General features: G+C 36.4%; 1 protein-coding gene across 2 annotated transcripts in view; it reads right to left on the bottom strand.

The window, feature by feature from the left end:
* The window catches only part of SCARB2 (scavenger receptor class B member 2), a 77,189-nt gene that overhangs the window by 40,300 nt on the left and 24,250 nt on the right, over nt 1-12,639 (bottom strand). For both annotated transcript variants that reach the window (XM_044680104.1, XM_044680105.1), the window contains exon 2: nt 119-276. In XM_044680104.1, coding sequence (XP_044536039.1) covers nt 119-276 — 158 coding nt within the window. The remainder of the gene's footprint in view (nt 1-118; nt 277-12,639) is intronic.

The following is a 12,639-nucleotide window of genomic DNA, read 5'->3' as shown; positions in this document are numbered from 1 at the left end:
GAGAGGAGAGGAGAGGAGAGGAGAGGAGAGGAGAGGAGAGGAGAGGAGAGGAGAGGAGAGGAGAGGAGGGGAGGGGAGGGGAGGGGAGAGAAGAGGAAAAACATTTTAAAAGGCTCACCTATAGGTGTATGGTCCCACTTCTTCCACACGAGGGTCCTCACCTTGGAGGATTTCATCTGGATTGGTGACATTGAAGAAATAGAACTGCATATAGACTGGTGGAGGAGGGTTTTCCCAGGAGTCAAAGGCCTCTGTACCATTCTTTAACACAATGTTCTGGGGAAGGGAAGAAAAATGGAGTTTTACAGTGTTTGCAGACTAGGTTGGCTAAAAGTAGCAGGAAAAAAAAAGCCTTCCCCATGGCGACCACCTGACTTTAACATTTTATATGTGTCTGATATGTGAATGTTTTATATACACACTTGTTGGATAAAACACTTATTTTGTTAAAATAGTGAACTCAGTAACCAGCAACAAAACATTCAGGTCAATAAGATCAGGAGGACCTGGGTTCAAATTTGGCCTCAGACATCTCTAGCTGTGTGACCCTGGACAAGCCACTTAACCCTAATTGCCAAGCCCATACCAATCAATGGTATCAATTCTAAGTCAGAAGGTAAAGATTTTTTAAAATTTTAAATAAACAAATGAGAATTAAAAAAAAAACACCTACACTTAAAATCATAAACACTTCTTATTTTTAGGTTTTAAAAAAAAAAACCAACTCTTACCTTTCACCCAAGGTCACATAACTAAGGAAATGTCCAAAGTTGGATTTGAACCCAGGACCTCCTATCCCCAGGCCTGACTCTCTATCCACTGAGCCACCTAGCTGTCCCCTTGTGGTTTGGTTTTTATGTGCATATTAATTGTGACAAGATAGCAATAAAAACACCTACTTGTTTCTATATCCTTCTCTACTACTTTTCTGTATTATTTTCCACATTTTATTGCTGTGAGTGTTACTGCCACAGTTATGATCAGTGTAAAACTCTTTTGCTCAAATTCTATAAATCTCTGCTCTTCTTCACCTTATAATTGTCTTTGCATCTTCATAGTTACCATTTCTATGATGCAGCATTACTACACTGCATCCATACAACACAATGTGTTCCATTCCCCCAGTGGCTGAACACTGACACCAATCATTTCCAGATTTTTGCTATTATAATGACTGCTAAAAATATTTGCGTCAGATAATAAGGTTTTTTTCCTGTAAACTTTATAGAGCATTTTACATCTTGGCTAATCCCTGGAATAAATCTGTGAGACAGGTACTATGGGAATTATTTCCATTTTACTGATGAGAAAATTGAGACCAGATAGGTTATAGACGGTCCTAGTTTGAAAATTACCAATCAAAACATAAGAAAAGTTTTGTATGAATACCATATTTTTCCCCAAAAAAGACTGAGGTTGAATTCTTTTAAATCAAAAACAGTGATGTGAAAGGTCATGGGAAACAGTTCCAGCTCTCCACATAAACTCCAGCCAAAATCTGAAAGCTCAACAATAAAGAAAAATAAGCATAACTCCTCCAGAATCAGGCTAAAAGACAGCCCAAAACTGCTAGAGGCTGGGAGAGAGATTCCGTTACTCACAGGGATGTCATGTTAATTCCTTTTTTTCTGAAATTTGGCTATTTACATTCACTATTTCCTGTTTTGGTTATCTGCATACTTCATATTTTTGTAAATATTTATTCATTTCACTTATCAGTTTTGTTTAGCATGGAATTAGGTAAAATTGTTCCTAATAAATTCCTTTTAAGAAAAAAAACAGAACTTAAAAAGGGACTAATTTAATGCAAAAGAATTGCTGAGTTAAAGAACAAATTGTAGAAACAATTGATAATTTCATCTAAGAAAATATGTTGATGAGATTTCCATAGCACTTTATCAATTTTATATCATTTTACATATTGTTATATACATACCATACTATTATATATACCATTTTATATCATTTGATTCTCCCAACCACCTTGCAAGGTAGTTTTATTATCATTATTCTCATTTTACAGATAAGAAAACTGAGTCTGAGAGGTATTAAGGGGCTGGCCTGGGGTCACATAGCTCCTGTTTGAGGCAGGATTTGAACTCATTCCTTTCTGAGTCATTGTTCATTCATATCATCTGTGTCTTTGTGACCCAATTTGGTGTTTTCTTGGCAAAGATAATGGAGAGGTTTGCTATTCTCTTCTCCAGATCATTTTACAAATGTGGAAACTGAGGCACACAGGATTAAATGACTTCCTCAGTGCCACATAGCTAGTAAATGTCTGAAGCCAGATTTGAAATCATGTCTTCCTGATGCTGTCTGGCTCTCTATCCAGTGTACCACCTAGCTGCTGTATTTATTAGGCCCACATAGCTAATAAGTATGTGGATAGAATTTGAACTCAGCTCTTCCTAATTCCAAGTCTAGCACACCCTTGTACCACCTAGTTTTGGGACAACAATGAGAAAGAAAACATAAACTTCTAGGATGCAGTCAAAGCAGCTGTGAGGAGGAAAGTTATATTTCTAACCAGTTTTGAAAAAAAAAAATTTAAGTTCATTAAATATTTCCCAATTACACATAAAAAAGTAACAATCATTGAAAAAAAAATTTTGAGTTCCAAATTCTCTTCCTCCCTCCTGCCATTTCCCCCCTCTTTGAGAAATCAAGCAATTTGATATCAGTTATAAATGTGAAGTCATGCAAAACATTATTTCCACATTGGCTATGTTACACAAGAAAAAAAAAACTAAACAAAATAATAAAAGTAAAGAAAGCATTTTTTAAAAAGTCTGCTTCATTCTGTACTCAGAGTTCATCCAGTTCTCTCTCTAGAAGTGAATGGCATTTTTCATCATGGATCCTGTGGAATGATCTTGGATCACTGGATTGATCAGAATAGCTAAGTCTTTCACAGTTGATCAATTGAACAACATTGCTGTTACTGTGTACAATATTCTCCTGGTTCTGCTCACTTCATTTTGCATGAGTTTATATTCTAAGGATTTTCATCAACAAAAGAGAAAGGATAGACCTATGAATGAGGCATACCAGTAATAAAATCAGACTTTAGCAAACAGAGCTTAGAGCAAATCACTTCACTTGACTCCTTGAGCAAGGCAAGCAAACCTAGCCAGCTTTCCTCTCACCAGGACTCTACACCATCTAATTCTACATCAACATTTCTTCCTTTACAGCAAAACATCTACAAAAACCTCTTTCTCTTTTCAAGTTTTCCATTTCAAGCCAAAGAGAAAAACAGAACCAGAGATTTCTGAGATGCTTCACTTCTCTTCTCTAAGTGGTGCTGAAGGACAATAGCTGGAACTTCAGTCTTTTTCACCATCAGAAGTGAATAGCCAAAGCCTTTTGGTCAGCAGCTGCAACCAATTTCCTTTTCTGATCCCTTGCTGGGTCTTCTAATCCTACCAGTTATAACTCAAAAAACTCTCAGTCACAGTCACAGTACTTTCAGTGGCTTAAATCAGAACCTCCTGGAACTACTAACATTAATTTTGCCCTTTGAAACCAACAGTCCTTATGGAATCATTTCTCAGCCTCCAAGTAAATCATATGATTTTTCATTTTTTTGAGTTTTGCCCTCCTAATTCAAAACATTTACCTGAAAATGAACTGAGAAATCACAGTGCCCTGCAACTCCTCCATTAATAGGTTTTTCTTCACTCTCATATCAATTTTTAATAGGAAAGTTTAAAAAATATATTAGGTATGAAAAAAAGCAAAAAAATATATTAGGCATTTATTAAGTTTCAGGAAGTATGCTAAATGTTTTATAATTCTTATCTCATTGATCTTTACAGTATCCCTGGGAAGTAGGGGCTATTATTATCCCCATTTTACAGTTGAAGAATTGAGGCAGACAGAAATTAAGTGACTCACTTAGAGTCACACAAATAATAAGTGTCCTAGGCCACATCTGAATTCAGGTAGTATTGTCTCTATGCCACGTGCTCTATTTCCTAAGGTACCAAGATACCTCTTTCTCAGAGCTTTTAAACCAAAAGTATTAAATATGTACCTCTGTTGTTATATATTGCCAGCAATACTCTTAAGTCAACTGAAATAGATTAAATGTAGTTCCTATCTGATTTTGATGTGTTCATTTTTAAAAAATCTATAAAACATTTGGTTTTCTAAGTCAATATTCAGCCTGTAACACAACTGCTTTAAGCCATAACACCTACCATACAAATGAGGTATCACCGTACATCTTTTATAAATTGATTTTAAATTTTATATTTATAAAATAGTTTGCTTTTTGACCGAAACTGCTCAAAAATTTTTTTTCTGACAGGTGTGTTTCTTTATACATATATTTGAGCAATTTTCAAGAAACCAAAGTTCTTATATGAAAAAATATGCCCTTTATCAGTGGATTTAAAATCTTTTTATTTATGCAAAACTATTCTTTCTGAAAGTGCTCCACATGAAAGGGCAAAACCTTATTCCTATAACTATAATGGTGGGTAATCATCCGATTCCTACAGCACCATCTGTGGGATGGTGTAGAGCTGAGCTGACCCTTTCTACTTGGCTGTGTATATTGTAGCTTAGTGTTAAAAGACTCAGTGCTTTGAAATAAGAAAGCAAACTCTCTACTGACCACTGAGTTAGCAAGAGCAACCAATTCCACTTTCTTGAAACAGATTACTTTAAACTTGTGCTCTCACTTTCTTCTTCCTCTTTCCAAAACATGTGATATGGAACTCTCTCTGGGACTTCCAAGAGGGATGGAAGGGCTTCTGCCCTCTTTCTCCACTTTTGTCAGATGACAGTCACATGCAGGTTTTGAATATATGTGCAGAGCCTGAGGCTGGTCCTTGGACCCCTGACCACATTTTCTGCTTATGTTCCATTCACTGGGCACAGATGACTAAATAGGAATCCTAAAGTAATCTCTGTGTGTTCAAGAGGTCGGTAACCCCCCAAAAGAAAAAAAAAAATAGAAGTCAGAAGCTCCTTTGTCAAAGCTGACTGGAAATAGGAAGTTTTCTACAAATAAGTTCTTTTAAGAGGAGACGGCCATGAAGGCATGATAAGCCCCAAACTTGGCTTAGCTAGTGAAAGGACGTGGAATAAAAGATGAAATGCCTATTCAACAGACCCACAAACTGTCCAAAGTTTCCAAATAACATCAAAGAGAATATTAGGAGCCATCATATCAATGGGCACTTACTTGTCTTTTGTGTTTTAGATATTATTTTTGTGTGAAGAAAATAAATAGCTGTCCCAAATTAAGTACCTTTCTACTTTCTTTTGGGGAGAGTGTAGACATGTCATACCTAAGCTTTATATAATTCTCCTCTGGGTTCCAGGGTAGGGTTATAAAGAGCCAGAGCATGGGAGAAAAAAGCTTGACTGCTCTTTAGAGACCATCCTTGCTTCCCTCTCCAAATTACCTTAATTTATATGTATAAGCCTGGAGCTAAGGGCTCCTGTAGGGAAGAAAATGTATGTCCTAGACCTCCTGGGCTCTTTGCCTGGTTCTTGTTACATAAAGTGACACAGAAAAGAGACATCTAAAAGGATAGGAAGAGAATGATTTGTATCTTAAAATAATTTTTATTTTGTTTTATTTTTTAACAGTATAAACATTTTGTTCTGAGAGCAACATGATCTAATGTGCTTTGTTGCTGTTTTTGTTAATTTGGCCTAACACTTTTTGATACAGTGTCTCAAAGACATATCTAAAGTTCGGGTTAGTTTGATACTATGTTTTAATAACTGTCATAGCTGAAATAGAAACATCACAAAAATACAGAGATTAAATGGAAAAAGTGCCTCATTGGCAACACTTTCTAAATTGTGATATTCATTTTCCAATCCAATTCACCAATTATGCAAAAGTTTTTGTTGAAATCCAGAATCACTTTCCATTTTCCCTGTTTTAAATTAATTGAGAATTGCATTTTATTATTTTTCACAAATTTGAGTTCAAACCTTCTGAAACTCTTCATTAATAAAAAAAATTAAGCAAGTTAGAAAATTTCAGCCTCTAAAGTTTACCAAATAGTCAGATTTCTCCAGCATGTAGATTACTTTTGCTGATAATTCTCTTCTGACTTCTTTAAAAAACAAACAAACAAAAAACCCTTAGGAATGCTATCCTCCTCCAGATAAAGAACTGTTGGATTCAGATGGGTGTGGATCAAAGCATATTATCTTTCACAAAGGTGTATTATAGTCTTATTTGGGGGTTTTGGTTATGTATGAGTGTGTTCTTGCAACAATGATTAATATGGAAATGTGTTTTGCATGATAATGAGAATAAAATTTTAAAAAATGAGTAAAAATAAAAATAACTCCTTATCTTCTATCTTATAATGAATATTGAATATTGGTTCTAAGGCAGAAGAGCAGTAAGGAATAGGCAATAGGGGGTTAAGTGACTTGCATATGGTCACTTAGCTAGAAAGTATCTGAGGTCAAATTTGAACCCAGGACCTCCCATCTCTGGGTGTGGTTCTCAATCTGCTAAGCCACCTAGCTGTGCCATAGCTGACTCTTTTTTCATAATTTTCTTGCATCACTTTAATTTCTTTTCCCAATGTTTCTTGAACCTCTCTTATTTGATTTTTAAAATCCTTTTAGAGTTCTTCCAGGGCCTGAGACCATTGAAAATTTCTTTTTGAAGTTTTGCATATAGCCACTTTGATTTCACTGTCTTTTCCAAATTCAGGATTTCCTGACTCTAAATATGTATTCCCATTTCCCTTTCCAAAGACTTAGAGATAACATAATTTATATTTAAGAAACAAGCAAGTTAAAAGAGTTAGTTAAGCAAGTTAAAAGAACACTGATGAAAAAGCTGATAACATCTCTATATTTTTTCTTTCTATAGAAAATAAGTCAAATGAAGAAAACTAGCTAAGCGATCCCTACACAGACCTAGTAACCATGGATGGCCTACAATCACATCAGCATTAACAAAGATCTTTACTTGAGTGCCAGGAACTGGGGGCTTGAGAGTTATGAATTGTTCCCTCTATCATTCTTGCAATAGTCTTCAGTAACTAGGTAAATTCCATTGGCTCACCAAATCTGAATTTGGTAGGGGCTTTATGGATTAGGTTTCCTTAATTAAAAATTCATCACAAAAGGAAGATGACCAATTTCATCTTGTGAGGGGCACAGACATTTCTGCTGTACATGTAAGTCCTTAGGCAAGCCCAGACAGACAAAAGGAAGTTCCTGAAACAAGGAGAACAGGTCTAGGTTGCTGCTCTGTTAGATTTATAAATAACTAGACCATAACTTGTTCTACAGCATTTCAACCTGCCCAAGATAGAGCAGGGTCCAGGTCCAGAGCAGTAAACATTTAGTAGACAATTTCTCAGTGAAGAAAAAGAAATTAAATACATCATGACAAGGAAAACATTTTTTAAAAAAATATATGTTTTGAAAGTTTGTTCATTGAGCAACTGACTGTTTATGACCTTCATCCCCTACCCCACTTCATTCTTTTCCCTGAGTTCGCTCCTGTTAGGTGACAGTTTGGCCTCAGATTTCCTGCCTCTTGAGCACTGGACTTTTCCCAGTTGAACCTGAGCAAATATCCAACCTATCCCTCTTCTTAACTCTCCTTTCAAAAACTATTTCCTCTTCAGAGTTTTGGCTTTCTCCCATACGTGCTTCTTTGTCTTCACAGCATTGGCAGGCCTTTCTCAGAAGCCTGAACTGTCTTTTTCTTCACTGTAGGTCTCTGATGTCTGTCTAGGAAGGACCGTGGGATCAATAGAGCTAAAGCTGAAAATAAGGGTGAATTGGAAACAACTTGTACATTTTCAGAGTTAAACATTTACCAGCATACCCCTGTCTCAAAGGAATTTTGAAAGAGAGCATCTAATCCAAACTCCTCATGGTCTTTTTTAATAAAGATATTTTATTTTTACAAATTACAATTAATAATAAATTTCTACACAAGTTTTCTGAAGATATATGACTCAAATTGTCTCCCTCCCTTCTTTTCTCTGACCCTTCCCAGAACTGGGAAGCAATTCATTCTGGGTTACACATGTATAATCATGCAAAACATTTCTATATTGTTCATTTTTGTAAGAGAATAATCATATAAAACAAAAATGCCAAAATAAAAACCCCAATAAATTAAATTAAAGTGAAAAATCACATGTTTTGATCTGCATTCTGACTCCAACAGTTCTTTCTCTAGAGGTGGATAACATTCTTTGTCCCTCAGAATTCTCATGGATCATTGTATTGCTGAGACAAACACCTCATGTTACATATGAGGATATGGAAGATCAATTAAGTACTTGATACTTAGAAGTAAGTGATTTGCCCAAGGTCACACACGTGGCAGAAGTGAGATTAGAACTCAAAGTCCTCTCATTCCAAACCCATTCCTCTTTGTACTAGACCAGGTTTTTTCCCAAGAGAGACAAGAAAGAAGCAGGAATAGAAAGTTTATCAATTCTAATTCCTAAAGTGGCAGCTTCTCTGCATTTTTTCTTTTTCTTTTTTCACTTTCTACTGTACTCAAGAATATTCAAGAGTACCAGAAAAGTCAGCAGCACCATGGCAGCAACAGAATTATTTTTAATGTTTGAAAATCAGGAACTTTCAGATAATTAACTCGTGACTTTAAGAGAAGAAGAAAGAGAAGGTTGAGCCTAGGTCAGATTCATTGGGAACCATGTAAGCTGAGGACTTAGCTCAGAGTTTCCAAAGTGGCTTTTACCTCCTGGTTCAAGCCACTTAAACTAAGAAGGAAACATTCTCTTTTGCCTCTGTTATCAGTTCCAGGCATTGGAAGCCAAGGGGTTTTCACTGTATCTGTTCTAGGCTCTTCTGGCAAAAACAAAACAACTCAAAAACTTGCTGAAACCAGTAAATAATTGTTCTAACCCTGAGTCACTCTAGGATGAAAAGTAAAAAATGATTCATCCTACTGAATACCACCAGCCAGTTTCTTTTTCCTGTGTGGAGAACTGACCTCTTTAGAGAGTGATGCAAAAGTAAAGGAAACCCACAACACCCAAGGGACTTCAAGTGATCCCAGACACAATAAATTTTATATAAATATATAGTTATTAATATATATACCATTTATATATATTATAAATAAAGAATGTATATACATATGTGTGTGTGTATGCATATAATTTCTATCTTAGTAAGAGAGGGGTAAGAGCTAGACAAAGGGAGTTAAGTGGCTTGCCCAGGGTCACAAAGTTAGAAAGTGTCTAATGCCAGAACCAGATAGACAAATAATAATGGCTTATTTGTGAACCCAAGCAAATTCCATGGCTTACACATATGGCCCAGAAAGCCTTTTTGAGTGTAGTTGCTGTATAAATGGAGATTTTGAATCTTGGACTTCATCCCCCATAAGTCCTTAGTTTTCCCAAAATTCCCTTTAATCTCTCCTGTACCTCCACATTTGCATGGTCATGTTATTGTTTTATAGTTGGCTATAATGCCTCCCTCTTTCTCTTTTGCTCCTGGGAGCAGGCTGGGTGAGTTTAGCACCTTTTCCCTCTAGTTTTTTTATGTTAGTTTATTATTAATAAAACTTTATAAAATATAATATTTAGTTATTGAATATTAATTTTAAAATCCATATTGCCTTAGTTTCACTAGGACCTTGCTCATAAGTAAAGAGAATATTATTATCCTCATTTTATAAATGAGGAAGCTGAGGCTTAGAAAAGTGAACTGACTTGGCATGTTGCTACTAAGTGTCAGAAACAGGATTAGAGATCAAGTTTTTGCTAACTTGAAGTCTAATTTTTTTTTTTTCAACACAGCACCTAAATTAAAAACCAAGGTGAGGACTTCCTGGTTAAGATGGCAGCAGAGTAAAAAGCAGTTGCTTAACCTCTCCTAACAAAACATATAGGACTCCTCAAGAAGACATAAAAACAAATCCAGAGGAACGAAGGGATCCCACAACAGGGTGCAGCATTGGAGGTACATGGAATCGGGGCATTTCCATGCTATAAAGGGGTGAAACAGCTCTCACTAAAATGCGAGCTAAGCAACCCCCTCCCGCCCCACACTACCTACAATGCCAAAGCCAGTGCACAAGAGTTAGAGCAAGTTTGGGGCACCCATTAAGTCCTTGGAAGCTACCTGGGATCACCAGGGCCTGCTCCTGAGAGCAGCAAGACTTAAGACCCCAAGAGGCTAAAAAACGCATGCGGACTTTGAACACAGACCCTGAGCACAGGCACAAGTGCGGGCGAGGACACAAGCGCAGACACAGATCCTGAGAGCAGGCAAGGTCTTGGATCCTGAGCGCAGGCATGGACCTTGAGTGGGGACCCAGTGCAGAGGGGTGCACAACTGTGGAAACAGCGCCCTGAGACTGTTAAAGGAGCCTCGGGCAGAGGAACAAGCAAGGGGACCACCAGGAGGCTTGACCCTAAGAACAACTAGACCTGAGACCTCAGGAGCCTAAAGAAATTAATAGAAATTTGGACTCTATACTAAAAGAAATTATTCAGCAAAATTGCCCTAAAGTTCTACAACAAGAGGGCAATATAGACATTGAAAGGATCCATAGATCACCCTCTATACTAGACCCAGAAAAGACAACCCCTAGGAATATAATAGCCAAATTCAAGAGCTTCCAAGTAAAAGAAAAAAATTTACAAGAAGCCAGAAAGAGAAAATTCAGATATCAAGGAGCACCAATCAGGATCACACAGGATCTGGCAGCTTCCACACTAAAGGACCGCAAGGCTTGGAATATGATATTCAGAAAGGCAAGAGAACTGGGTCTACAACCAAGGATCACTTACCCATCAAAACTAACTATATACTTCCAGGGGAAAGTTTGGGCATTCAACAAGATAGAAGATTTCCAAGTATTTGCACAGAAAAGACCAGGACTAAATGGAAAGTTCGATATCCAACCACAAAAATCAAGAGAAACATGAAAAGGGGCAGACAGTACTGATGAGGTGTGGATTTCGACACTGACACCAACTTGTAGGATCATGGGATTCCTGGAAGAGAGAATGATGGAGAAATCCAAAGGAGCATAGCTGATCAGGAGTACTATGGAAATATGATCAATTAATTAATACTTATATTCTTTCTCTGAGGATCATATTCCTTGACTAGACTGGGAGGCAGGAAACCAGAGTACAATCTGTGGTTCTGTCACTGATTGGAGTATGAAACTATGGCTAAGCCATTGCTTCATTCTGGGTTGCCATGTCCACATTTGTCAAATAAGGGGTTTGAACAAGATAATCTCCAAGATTCCTCTTGTGTCTGTCATTTTATGGTTCTCTATATAATAGAGCCAAAGAAGTACAAAATAATAGTCCCTAATTAACATTGCACGTTACGGCTTGCAAATCACTTTGCACGTGTTAATTTACTTGGTTTTCACAGCAAACCAACAACTATTAAAATCTCTATTTTACAGAGGAAGAAACTGGGGCCAAAAGAGATTAAATGACTTGTCTAGTCATATGGGTTTTATCTAAGCAGAGTTCAAACTCAAGTCTTCCTAACTCCAAGTCCAATGTTCTATCCACTGTGTCACCTAGAAATGGATATATTCAAATTATGAATAGTTTGAAAGTGACTTGCCCAAGAGATAAAAAACAAAAGTGGGAAGGATTTATATGTAGAAAAGTATTTAAAGCAGCTCTTTTAGGGGGACAGAGAATTGGAAAGTGAGGGGATATCCATCATTGGGGAATGGATGAGTAAATATATGATTGTAATGGAATACTATTGTGATATAAGAAGTGACAAGTAGGAGGAGCTCAGAAAAACCTAGAAAGACTTACACAAACTGAAGCAGAGTGAAGTAAGCAGGATCAAGAGAACATTGTACATAGTGTCAGGAATGCGGTATGATGAACAACTGTGAATAACTTAGTTATTCTTAGCAATAAAATCCCAAAGGACTCATGATAAAAAATGTCATCTGCTTCCAGAGAAAGAACTAGTGGAGTCTAAATCCAAACCAAAGCAAACCTTTTTCCATTTTCTTAAATTTTTTGTTTGTTTCTTTCCACAAAAGGATTAATATAGAATAATGTTTTCACATATAAAATCTATATCAGATTGCTTACCATCATAGTTGGTGGAGTGAGAACTTGAGACTCAAAATTCTTTGAAATCTGTTGGAAACTGTTCTACCATGTAATTGGGGGGAAAATAATACGGAATAAGACAATAAAAAGAAAGTGACTTGCCTTACCAATCATTCATTAAAATTTATTTGTTAAAATTTTTAATTAAAATTTTTTGTTTTTAATTAAAAATTAAAGTTTTGTCTTTACACACACCCACTCAGTGAAATTTTCCATGGAATAAAAAATTACAAGTTTATTACATGCTTAAAAAGAAAAGCAAGGGGGGCAAGCTGGGTAGCTCAGTGATTAAGAGCCAAATCTGGCCTTACATACTTCCTACCTCTGTGACCCTGGGTAAGTCATTTAACCCCCATTGCCTAGCTTTTACCAATTTTCTGTCTTGGAATCAATACCGTATATTGATTCTAATATGGAAGGTAAGGATTTCAAAAAAAGAAAGAAAGGAAGGAAGGAAGGAAGGAAGAAAGAAAGAAAGAAAGAAAGAAAGAAAGAAAGAAAGAAAGAAAGAAAGAAAGAAAGAAAGAAAGAAAGAAAGAAA

Source organism: Gracilinanus agilis, chromosome 6 (assembly GCF_016433145.1).
Source record: "Gracilinanus agilis isolate LMUSP501 chromosome 6, AgileGrace, whole genome shotgun sequence".
Classification (NCBI taxonomy): domain Eukaryota; kingdom Metazoa; phylum Chordata; class Mammalia; order Didelphimorphia; family Didelphidae; genus Gracilinanus; species Gracilinanus agilis.
The sequence above is the reverse complement of the archived record's forward strand: the minus strand, read 5'-3'. Positions and strand labels throughout refer to the sequence as shown.